The sequence below is a fragment of the Medicago truncatula genome, chromosome 6 (genome assembly GCF_003473485.1).
Source record: "Medicago truncatula cultivar Jemalong A17 chromosome 6, MtrunA17r5.0-ANR, whole genome shotgun sequence".
NCBI classification, from domain to species: Eukaryota; Viridiplantae; Streptophyta; class Magnoliopsida; order Fabales; family Fabaceae; genus Medicago; species Medicago truncatula.
In genome coordinates, this window is record NC_053047.1 from 9,322,052 (window position 1) to 9,334,822 (window position 12,771).

At 30.1% G+C, this 12,771-nt stretch overlaps 1 protein-coding gene across 3 annotated transcripts; it reads right to left on the reverse strand.

Moving 5' to 3' along the window:
* Positions 1-4,959: 4,959 nt before the first annotated feature.
* Positions 4,960-8,972, reverse strand: LOC11417168 (caffeoylshikimate esterase). Of its 3 annotated transcripts, XM_003618849.4 has the most exons (8): positions 8,550-8,688; positions 7,260-7,284; positions 6,910-7,036; positions 6,488-6,634; positions 6,051-6,181; positions 5,829-5,966; positions 5,601-5,699; positions 4,960-5,347 (listed from the first exon to the last, which is right to left on the reverse strand). In XM_003618849.4, exons 1-8 carry the CDS (start codon positions 8,657-8,659, stop codon positions 5,114-5,116), a joined length of 1,011 nt encoding a protein of 336 aa, XP_003618897.2. In that variant the 5' UTR covers positions 8,660-8,688; the 3' UTR covers positions 4,960-5,113. The 3 variants fall into 3 exon arrangements, with proteins under 3 accessions (XP_003618897.2, XP_024641420.1, XP_024641421.1); XM_024785652.2 differs by lacking the exon at positions 7,260-7,284 and having other exon boundaries at positions 8,550-8,972; XM_024785653.2 differs by lacking the exons at positions 7,260-7,284; positions 8,550-8,688 and adding an exon at positions 7,129-7,182.
* Between the last annotated feature and the right edge of the window lie 3,799 nt (positions 8,973-12,771).

Sequence of the window (12,771 nt, forward strand, 5' to 3'; positions counted from 1 at the left end):
ACGTTTGTAATGAATTGGTCTTTTAAGTTATTTTTGTAATTGGTTCGACGTAGTCTTCCGTCAAAGAAACCTTAAAAACTGATGACAAAGACATACGTATGTTTCTTTTAAACTATTGTAAAAATGAGAATAAAAAGGACAACTTTTATAAAAAAAAAAAATTGATATTATTGATGAAAAATTCATTCTTTTACAATTAATCATCATCTGTACAAGAAATTATAACAAAACATATCCCTTGATGTGTCTCAAAGATGTACCTCTTTAGAGAATTGAACTAGTACTTATAAAGGTAAAATTGGAGGGAATGTTAATTGACGACTAAAAGACACATTTCAAGAATGCTTCAATGTTTCCTTCATGTCCTCTTCAACTTGCAAAGATGAGAGGTACAATGTCAATTGATTTGTGTTATGCAACATAAATCGATTGATATTGTACCCCTCATCTATTTTCAATATCCTTACAAATCTTGATGCTGAAAATCTTTCGCTTTTTATCTATTTTGTGGAGTATTTAACGCTCACGTAATGCTTGTTTGTGTGGACCAAATCATGTTAATGTAACCACCACTTGAAGCCTAACATTAGATATGGTTTGGGATTATATGTTGTGCAATCATGTTCTTGATGATGCACACATTCCCCCTCTAATCAATGACTCGAGTGTAACATTAATTGTGCTCTTTTTCAACTTGAAGGGAGGTTTGGTATTAATATTTGTTTTTATGACAGTCTTGGTCATCTTATTCAAGCTCATACACAGATTTTTCCCTTTGTTGCCCAATGGTCGAATGCGAAGTTTTACTACCCTTTAAATTATATTTTCTCTATTATTTTTTATGAAATAAAATGAGTTATCCTTTTCTAAGACAATGTGTATGTATATTTTAACTATTGTAAAAATTAATAAAAGGGCAACACTTTTAAAATAAACCTAGTGACAAATTTTATCACTTGACATGTCTTAGGGATTTACTAATTCTTTTAGAGAATTGTGCTAGCAATTAAGTGAAATTTTAGTAAATGATAATTGCATCATATCATAGTTATCATGCAGTTTACATGTTTGGATTAAAGTTTGCAAACATTAATGAATTTTTCATTTCACAAACTGAATTTTGCAAAAGCAATATCCTCTTAAATCAAGTTTCAGCAAAATTTAGGTAAAAAAAACCCAAACATGTACCAAGCTAGCCAAAGGACAACAAATAAATCAAAAACATCATAAGTATAAACTATTGATCGAAATCAAATTGTTGAGATCTTTCTGCGGTCACTATTTAACCGCAGAAAATCCATTTGCCCAAATCCACACATAGTAGTTTATAATAATCAAGTACATACAACAAAATAAACATATAAAACTTCAATAATTAATAATCAATATACTTTTCTTGCTTGTTCTGAAAATAAAATTATCCACCATTACACATGAAAGGTGCACCTCATTTGATACAAGAGATTTTTTTTTCCTTGACATTTTTACCCTTTAGAACAAATGGAAAATTAATCCAAAGAAACCAACAATTGAAACTATCAACATATAATGAGGAGCAGCCACATGAACACTACTAGAAGGGTTAGTAGTATTAGTTATCTTAACATTTTCACAATCAAGACCTTCTTTTCCTTCTTTGCATTGATTAGCAAATAAGCCAGGTGGATATTTTCCATAAAGATTTATGTAACTAAACATAACATTAGAACAATCAGTTGTCAAGTCACTGATCTCATCAACATGTGGACAAGCAAATTGTTTGAATGCATCACAGCAAACCTTTGGAGGGTATTGTGGTCCTTTACATTGACTTGTTAGGATTGTGTAGTTCTGAGTCTCAAAATTAATTCCACAAGCTAATTCAACAAGTTTTTTTAATAAAAAATAATTCACTTATTGGATCAACAATTGATTGAAAAACTACAAAAGAAGTTTGGTATTGAAAAAATGAAAAGGAAAGTATAGAGTGAATATGTATCTTCTAGGTACATGTTTGAAGTCATGATGAGTTTGACGAAATCACACTGACACAATAATTTGTTGTAAGTTTTAAAGTGTAACGGCACACTGTGATGCCACCAAAATTATTGTCGATCCACATATGAACAAAATCATTTCTATATTCCTAGAGTTAAATGAGTTTTCAAGATAAAAAAATAATAATTTTGCTCAATTCCCTCTAAATGAGGTTTTTTTTTTTTTTTGAGGGAAACCCTCTAAATGAGGTTATTTCCTCTTAATTCATGGAAATAATTTTCCAACCATGGTATTAAACAACACCCTCTAAATGGAGAATTGTCAATATAATGAACAAATTTGTTAATTGCACATATCATGAGAAAAAAAATACCAAGTTTATGATTATATTGCTAATGAAATTAGATGATCATATTTTAATCAAACCAAAAAAAAAAAAAAAAAACAAGTTATCATCAATGGAACCAACATCATTTAAGGTACCTTGTTACATTATGATTTCTTAATTTTAATTCAAAGCAAACCCATATTGAAGATGAATGAAAACCATAAATAAATTGAAGATGAATGAAGACCATAAATAATGTCATGGTGACCTATAAAAGATAAAACTAGAAGTAAAATCAAAAGAGACACATTCATAACAAAAATGTTAATTACGTTTCTTAGCTTGTAGAAGGGCACGTCCACTAGATGCTCCAGACCCAAATACGCCATCTGTGTCAAAACAAAAACAAAAACTCAAACCAATATAAACCAATTTTAATAAACATGAATATCTAAATATGCATGATTAATCATATTAAAAAATTAATGTACCAGATATGAATTGGGAAGATGAGACCAATGTGGCTAGGAGGAAAAAAATAGAGAATGGAAGAGAAGAAGGTATATGAACCCATTTTCTCTTTCACTCTCACAATTTTAATGTTTTAAAATTTTCTATTTTCCTTTGAAGGAGTGTTTCTTTTTGTTTTTCTTGTTCTTGGTTTGGGAGAGATGAAAGGGAAGAGGGTGACATTGCATGAATTGTGGTGGAAATGAAATTTGGATTGTTTGTTAGATTTGGCAATGTTTTAATGGCTCTCCGCATGTTTCCTTTGCTTTAGTAGTTATTTTTTGGTAATGTAACTACTACTAAAATATAGCTATGTTGTTATAACTTATTCACAATTTGATCCAAAAAAGAAAAAGTTAATAATCAAATTATATATAATCATAGTGCTGTATTTTTTTAACATTATGTAAGAAAATAATATTTTCAAAGATACACGATCTTGTATATCTTCTAAATCTAATATTAATTCATAATTAACTATCAGGTATAAAATTAACTTCTATGCATAATTGAAATATTCATTAAAAATATTATTGACTAATGAGTAACAGTGTTATTTTTAGGATAACAATGTTATTTTTGTGCCTCGTAGATCCGTTCTCAATAATGCACTAGTAATTATTGACTAATGACTATCGAGTTGTTTCATTATATGAAGACGAAGACGAGAGATAATGAGAAAAGTGTTGCACTAAAGTTAGACATTAGTAAAGCATATGACGGGATAGACTGATCTTATCTTAAAGATGTAATGTGCAAAATGGGGTTATCTGATAAATGGGTTGGATGGATTATGATGTGTGTAGAATCAATTGACTACTTAGTCATTGCGAACAAAGATATGGTGGGTCCTATCATCCCAGGGTTCTATCTTATTAACTATTTTTGTTCAATCACCTGTTTTTATGTTTACCGTATTTGAAACTATGTATTAGTGGATTGAGAGTTGTTATTCTCACAACAATAATTTTCCAGAAACACATGTAAATGACCAATAAAACCCGACAATAATTAACTACCGTTGATTTTTTTGTCATTTCCATACATTTTTAAAAAACAATTGATGTCAAAACAGCAATTCTCCAATGAATTTGGCCTCAAAAGTGTGAAGCCGAGTTGATTTAGGTCAAATTTGAATAGTAGTAGATGTTTTGTATGGTATTTATACATTGTATTCATACACTATGTCGTATGCTTCTTTCAAATTAATGAAACTATAACAAAATTTCTATAATTCCTTGTATTAAACTCCATCAATCTTTTTTTTTCAATAAATAAATTTTATTGATAAAGGTTTGAATCCAGCATCAAAATAAGCGAAACTGTATCCACCATCTATGAAGGGTTGGAGAGAGCTCACACAATCATGTGCTCACAAACCTTTCCGATGGATCTTCTAGTGTGTAAAATTGGGACATTTGTATAAATTGCACCAACTTTTTACAGTGTGGTGACTCAATTGATCGAGGGATTTTACCTTAACTGGGGCCTTTGTAAAATAGATATAAATTTTATCTTGATCAATCACTACTGTAGTTTAAAACCCTACTCTTTATAATATCTATTTTATCTTGATCAAATAGATATTATTTCTTGAACCTTCTTTTAACCTTGTTAAACAATTTTTTATTTTACAAAAATAATATTTTTTTGCCTAATTCATTTATCGATTTTCTTGGCCATCAAAGGAGTAGTTATATTCTCTTGCTTGTCTCCCAAGCTTCAAAGTAGGTCTCCGAATAATCCACCCGTCATTTCGAAACTCCAACACAAACATCGACAATAGAACAGTACAAAATATCTTTTCCACACAACTTGTTAAAAATTAAGCGAATATATTAACATCGCCGTGACAATGGTTGACGAAATGAATTCTTGATAATGGAAAGAGGAAGATAGAAGATAGAGTTGTGTTATTTGAACATCTATACATGTGACATCTATACCGTGCAAAAAAAAAATGGGCAGAATATAAATTTGAATCAAAATATTTAATTCAACATCTTTGATGTGATGATTGTGTATATTATGAAACATGAGGGGAGGACGGGTTGCAATATTATTATTTTTGAAGGGAGAGAGGAGTAATTTTCTCTAAAATTTAAGTGACCAAAATGAAAAGAAAAAAACTTGAAGAACCCAAGTGAAATTTAAACATAAGGTATAACTTAACCTTTTTTTTCATATATGTAATAAAGAATAAACGTTATATATTTATTCATATACAACATGACTATGATCATGTAACAAAAAAATATTGTAAAAGAACAAGATTGATTGTGTTTGTTTCTTTCTTATCTAGGAAGTTTCAATATTATGTTTCAAGCTATGTTCATCAAGCCAAGAAATGATGTCACCAAGAATTTGAGTAATTGTTTCATCAGACTCACCCTCAATTAGGGCATGTTGAGCATCTTTGTAAAGCTCAAGTTTCTTGTCTGAAGAGCTTGCTTTTTCATACAATGCTTTGCTCACTGATGGATCAGTCACTGTGTCAGCTTCTCCATGAAGAATGAATAATGGTAGAGTCACCTATAAACATAGTCATTACATGTGAAAATTAATAAATTTTCTTTTCACTTATAATAGAAATATACGTCACAAAACATAACATGTCGATAATGCAGGTTATTTTTTATAAACAACGCGGTACAAGATGTACTTCAACCCTTTTAAGCGTTGCCTCAACGTGACGATAGACTTTTATAATATCTTACGGTCTAACTAAATCCGAAAAAGTGTAACAAGAAAATGTAGATGCATGAGTGACAAGTTGAGTACATACTTCTTCCAATTTTTGTTCGATTTCTTCAGTAGTTTTAAGCAGTTCTACAGCAGTCCGCAGGCGCGGTTTATCCTTGTAACTAATAACATTATAGTGTGTCTGCATAGACATTAGATAAGTGCCACTGTCAAGAAGCTGCTAATAAACATATTAACCAAAAAATAATGCATCAAAAGTGTCGAAAGGAAATTAGCGCGAAAAGGAGGCATCATTGTTAGGCCTACGAACCTGTTCCCTCTTCTTTGGATCTTTGAATGCTGCATCTCCTATATCATTTGTCGGGACCAACTTATTCTTCGGAAGAACATTGGACATAGCAATTAGCATTTTTACAACCAACTTTGGTGGAACCATTTTCTCTGAAATCTACGAAAAAGTTGCAGGTTAAATGTAGGTTATAAACAAACCATTTCACAACTCTTAACCATGACTGTGGTTGAGAAAAATTACTTTACACATTGGTGCACAAAGAATTGCACCATTCCATGCTTTAGGTTGTTTGAAGTGTGCCTTCAACGCAACAGCTCCGCCCATAGATTCGCCGAAAAGAAAGCATGGAAGAGACTTGAACTCCGGATTTTCTGTCATACAAATAAACCAAACCTTAGCATCAATACCTTAGTTACTTCATAGCACCAAACCTTAGCATTTTACAACGGTCTTCGAGGGGATTTAAACTCCGCCGCCTAAGTTTATGAGCTGTTTTCATTTACTTCCATAAGCTCATCAGACTAGCTTATGAAACAGCTTTTAACTTACACAAAAACAGTTCGAGTTTTTCTTTTGTTATAGAAAATGTTGTACATAAACACGTATATGATAAACGATTAAACGCTAATGATATATACACGATTAATTAGTTGTTTATCCAAATAGAACCTAAGTACCTTTGATTTTGGAGTACTGCTCAATGACATCGTCAACAAGCTGATCAAAACTAGTAATATAGCCATGAAGACCTTCTGAAAGACCAAATCCTGGATAATCCATAGCAAAAACTCCATATCCACATGATGCAAGTTTTCTAGCTATTCCTGCAAATGGTTCCAATGTAACACATGATTGAGTTGATAATCCACAAGATAACTCAATTTAGTTACTTATAGCCTATGAAGCACGGACACTCCTCGGATTAGGCATGTCCCACGTGTCTGACACTACACCGACACATAATTACACTAAATTATGTGATTTTCTCAAATTATTAGCAGTGCCGACGTGTCGGTGTCTGTGTCGTGTCTGGTGTTTGTGTATGTATCCATGCTTCATAGCTTATAGCTATCATAAGTTCTGAATATCAGTTACATGCCTTCAAAGAAAAAAGTGCAAGTGTCTCCATATCCATGACAGAAAAATACTGCTGCTTTTGGCTTAGATTCCTTAGGAAGCCAACTTTTCCAAAAGATCTCAATCCCTTTTGAGTTCACCTCATAAGACTGTTTCAAAGCATACACATTATGTTATCATATTATATTAATAACAAAGAACAATGATAAGGTGAACTTGATGAGCTATGTAGCACTTATACTTTAAATTGAACGTCTCGGTCCGACACATGTGGTTTCATTCAATCACTTTCAATTTCTCAAATTATTAGTGATATACCGTACAACTTCAAGACCAAGTTGTATATTTACCATTTCAAACTAAACTATTTACCTCTTTCATCTCTATCACATGGAGTCTGCAAAACATAAACAAATAAAATTATTGTTGTTTATATTTAAATGAAATAAAATTTACTATCTTCAAGTTAAATAGCACATCAGATAAAATAAGTAACCATTCCCTTCCCAAATAATGTGATGTGATGCAAAATGTTAATGCCAAAATAAAGGATTAAGGAAGTACATATGATGCAATTAGAGTAAAACAAAACATGCCACATTGAATACAACAATAACAACAACAAAAGCTTTTTTTTTAATTAATCAGATAAAGTCAATCACATAAATCAAACAACAGTACCACAATGTCTAGTACAGAACCATGTTTGATAATAAACCAATCCCCTCTCTCACACTTAATTAAAAATATTAAACAAATTTTTGATGTAATTGGATAAAAATTGTAAAATATTTGTAGGATGTGACTGAACAAGAAGTGATAATAGAAAATGTGCTGATGGTAACATTTATCTTATTTATAATAAATTAATAACATATTAATCCTGACAAAATTGGCTTTTAACACAACACTTTTCTCAACCGTTACATTACGATTTCAAACGAATAAAGAATTGAGACCGAAATGTAACAGTTGAGGAGAATATGGTGTTCGAGTTTGTGACGGACTAAATTGAATATTTATGCAAGTACAAGTGCACATAAAAAACATGGAGAATTTTTTTTATTGGAAGATGAAAAGTACTGTACTACCTATCATTAAATAGCTAGAAACTAGAACAGTTCCTCTCTCTCTCTTTCAAGTGTCACCTACCCTCTTGGGAGTAAGAAGTACCACCAACTACCAATCTGAAAGTCAAGGTATTAACTCAACCCTACGTAACCATATTAAGGGACATGATCTCAAAACAACCTTGTACTAAAACCTCAAACCTAAAACTATGTCTATGACCCAGACACATATACCAAACACAACACCGAAAACTAACACGTTGATATTGATAATAAATTTGGAAAATAAATTATTTAAATGTAATCATTTGGTATTATACCGTAACATATATCAGATACTAGACACGTCTTTTTAACGTAATCACGTGTATTTAATCAAGGTTATATCAACAACATCACCAATTTCAGTGCACTACAAAAAAAACATCACCAACTAAATGCAATCTTCCCAGAAACAAAAACTCAAGAAGAATAAAAATTTAATAACAAAAACCAGACCAACTTTAAGAATTCAATAAAAAAAATAGGGTTTCATTTATTTCATCAATTTCATTATTCCATCAACAAAAACCAAAAGCAAAGACATAAATACCTTAAATAATATATGGTCAATACCAAGCTGAATATCCTTAAAAGCCTCACGAGCTTGTCTTCTAGCAGGAACTTCATCCATTTTTGCATCCAATTTCTTCTGCAATTCATAATCAACACCTGGTAACCTCTTCATCCTTGATAAAATTTTTATACCTTCACCTTTCTTTTTCTCTCTCACCCTTGAATTCTACACAATTCTAAACACTTTGATTTGCTTTGTTTTAATGGCCCAGAAACCAAAATCAAATGAAACTAAATCTCATACACCACGTGAAAAAAAATATATAAAAAAAGTTAATGTGAAAAGAATATTTGTTTTAGATTATGAAATGTGCCAAAAAAAACTAGAAGGTGGAATCTATGAAGCTTCGTAGGTTATGATATTTATATTAATCATTAGTTTGTTTTTCATAAACAACAAAGAGGATCCGAAAACTAAGGTAAATCTGAGTCAGGATTTAAACAAAATAAAAAGGATAATGACACGCAAAATATTAAAAATAATAATAAAGATGCTTATACGACTGGTCAAAAAATAATAATAAAGATGCTTATATACGTGTAACACACACTGAGATACTCTGAACCATAGATATTAAATTATGATTTTTTTTTCATTGAGTTGAATTTAACTTATTAATAAGGTTAAAAATGCCTTGTTAATTACTAATACATTGGATTTAGTCAAAAAAAATAAAAAAAAAAGTTACTGATACATTGGTTCTTTCCACTTATGCTGATTATAATAAGGTTAAAGTGCAAAAAGTTTTTATTTGTATAGCTTGGTTGAAGTTGATGTGAGTGAACATTTTTTAATTAGTCAAAAAATCATTTTTAATTTCGATAGTTTAAATTAAATTAACCTTGGAATGACATAAGAAAAAAAATATATAAAAGAAGAATATTCACTTTTTGTACGAAAAGAATATTAACTTGATTTTCAAAATTTCTTTTTTTTTTTTTTTGGTACATGATTTTCACTATTTCTATCATGAAATTTTATTATAAAATAGCTTGTATATTAATATCACTAAGGTTGGAAAGAGAAAAGTATGCACTAAAATTTCGACAAACAAAAAAGTTGACAAGTATGCTTTCAAAAAAAGAAAAAGTATTCCCATCTGACTTAATTTAGTTATTACCTATTGACAATGTAAATAAAAGTTTTCACAAATATTCGTTGACAATAACTTGTTTTTTGAAGAATAAATATATTATTATATGACTAGTGAAACTTTGTTTTTGAGAGGGACTAGTGAACCATTTTAAAAATAACATTATTTATTAATCATTTTAAAGTAATATTCATTATTGTTTATCAATTATATAATACGTTATTTAATCATTAAAAAAAATTCAAAAATGTATATAAGAAAAATTAATGTACACGCAACATTTAAAAATGGAACCAGGGGTATTTTTGGTGAGTTTTCTTACCATGGAAGTTGATTAGGGAATCAGGGATTTCTAAAGTTGGAAACTTGTTTGTTTTTCAGTTTCATGACTTTGATTTTTTATTTTGATTTTGATTTGAACACGTCAACCATATGAGTTGCTGATTTTAGCCGTAAGCGTTGAATCAGGTTCAAACAAAGAGATGGTGGACATGTAAAGATAATGTCCAAGGAATAAATTAAAATTAGAAACTTTACCAAAAGAATATACATACTATATAGGAGAGTATAGGACTGCTAATTTAATTTATAGCAAATTTAATTATAAATGTGTAGGGTTCTCTTCTCAAAAAAAAAAAAAAAAACTAAACATTGTCTATTTAGAAAAGTAAATCATTTTTTAGTATTTTAAATCAATTTAAGAGAAAGATACTTTTGTAAGTTTTAATCTGATTCTGTTTTTCTTTTCTAGAAATTATAAAAATAAAATACGAAAATCACAAAATCGTTTCCTCAATTATATAAGATGCATAAGCGTCCTCGTGAGTTTAGTTCAATTGATAAAAACAATGCATAATATATGCAAGATCCGAGGTTCAAACCCCGACCATCACAAAAAAAAAATTAAAAAAATAAGACACATAAGCACTATAGTTATTTGATTTGATTCTTGATCATGTGAAAGCACTATAATGTTTTTTGAGTAGCGGTCAGGTGGAGGATGCCCGTCACTTGTTTTTGTCGTATACTTGTTTTCGGTCATTATGGCCTTTAGTGCGGTTTTGGATTAGTTTCGATGGTGTTGAGCATGATGATATTTCAGATCACTCTATTCAGTTTACTAATTATACAGGGGGATTGAAACCGTGGAGGTCTTTTCTTCAGCTGATTTGGCTTCTTGCGGCTTGGATTTTATGGACCGAACGGAACAATAGATTATTTAAATAGAAAGAATGCTCTGTAGAACAACTACTAGACAAAGTAAATTTTTTTTTTTTTTTTTGTGGTGGTTGAAAGCAAAAAAGGAAAGCTTTGTATTTGGTGAACATTTGTGGTGGTCGAGTCCTTTGTCATGTTTACACATTGGATATACACTTTTTGTATTTGGTGTGAAGGGATTGTTTTTTTAGTAGTTTTTCGGCACATCTTGTGCTGAGGAGACTGCTATAGTAGTGTTAATATAATCTATTTTTGCTTGTTAAAAAAAAAATGTTTTTTGAGTAGCGTTAGGAATTTTCCTATTCACAACCCATATATTACAAATTTACTTAAAAGTTTACAATAATACAAAAACTGTCTTTTTCTATAAATTTTCTTAAAGCCTTGATTTCATTCAATGTCACTCTAAAATTTCACCCACAAACGATGAAACAATCATCGATGTTCAATCAATCAACATGGAAGATTAAAGAGTGAATCAAAACATCTCTCATCCAAACTCAATTGCATATAAGTAAGTGAATTTCTTCTTCTTTTTCAATGATGCTAGTTTCAATTTTTTTTTTGTTCAACTTTATTACGACGGTTTCAATTTACATTGCTAACGTTCACTTAAATTCAGTTTAAGTAGGTTCATGTAAATACTTAAACTGAGATTATATGTACATACTTAAAATAAGAATACGTAGAATCATTGAACAATGTTGAATTTTTAGTATGTACATTTAAACTCAGTTTACATCGCCTACTTAAACTAAGTTTATATGACCTACTTAAATTAAGTTTGTATGTGTATACTTAAACTCAATTTACATGACCTACTTAAATTGAGTTTAAGTATGTATACTTAAACTTAGTTTACCACTTCCATATATTGATTTTGGAAAGTATATAAGACGTAATCATCAAATAAGAGTAGATATGAATGACGGTCCTCGTGAGCTTAGCTCAGTTGGTAAAGACAATACATAATATATGCAAGGTCTGAGTTCAAACCCGAACCACCACAAAAAAAAAAAAAAAAAAAAGGATTGACGAATTTGTTCATAAAGATGTTGGAATAGATGCTAAACTATATTGATAAATCTATTACCATGCTAAAATGGTGAATCTAATGACATGAGAACCTAGGAACCTTAAAATAAGTCTTCTATTTTGCTAAAATATGGTGAACCAACATCCCTTAAAACAAAAAAGAACGAGTATCATGCAACAGAAAATATAAAGCAGTAACAAAATCTAAAATTGATTTCATCATATGGAGAAGAACACACAACAAACCTGGAAATCGAATTGGCCTGATCGAAACGAAATCAAATTCAAAAATAACTACAATAAAAAATCGCAGAACAAGAAAAAGAAAAATACATAATCGTAGAAACAAGAAAAACACAAATTAAACCCAGAAAAAGCTTATAATTAGGGAACCCATAACAAGAAAAACATAATTGATTGAAGAATACAACTTGCTAACCTTATTTGCTTTGAAATTTCTTTGAAATTGCATAGAAGGGATAAATCTTGCTTGGAGAAGTATGGTTTTGAAAGAGAAAAGAAAGAAGAAGGGTTTTGGAGTGTAACCAAGAAAAAAGGAAGATGCTTTTTCAAAATCAAATTTTATGTAAGGATAATTTTATCATTTTGGGGTGTAACCAGGAATATACGGGGTGTAATTAGAAAAATTCTTAAGTTGGTTATTGGCTTAATTCCTAGGAAAAAAAAAAGGTTTTTGCTTAATTACACTTTTGATTTTTAAACATTTTTAATTGTACGATTTTAACCTACCTAATTTTATTAACCATTTTTGCCCCACAGTTTGCCCACCTTTTCTCCTCTTCTTTCATAGCAATTTGAAAAAACCAGCTATCGGACTGGCTATTGTTTCCG

What these genes read in the sequence shown, in the direction of transcription:
- LOC11417168 (XM_024785652.2), bottom strand. Translation starts at nt 8,684, where the DNA reads ATGAAGAGGTTACCAGGTGTTGATTATGAATTGCAGAAGAAATTGGAT. An exon ending in TTGACCATATATTATTTAAG is followed by an intron (nt 7,037 to 8,549) that starts GTATTTATGTCT and finishes GCTTTGAAACAG; the next exon opens with TCTTATGAGGTGAACTCAAA. An exon ending in ATCCAAAGAAGAGGGAACAG is followed by an intron (nt 5,700 to 5,828) that starts GTTCGTAGGCCT and finishes ATGTCTATGCAG; the next exon opens with ACACACTATAATGTTATTAG.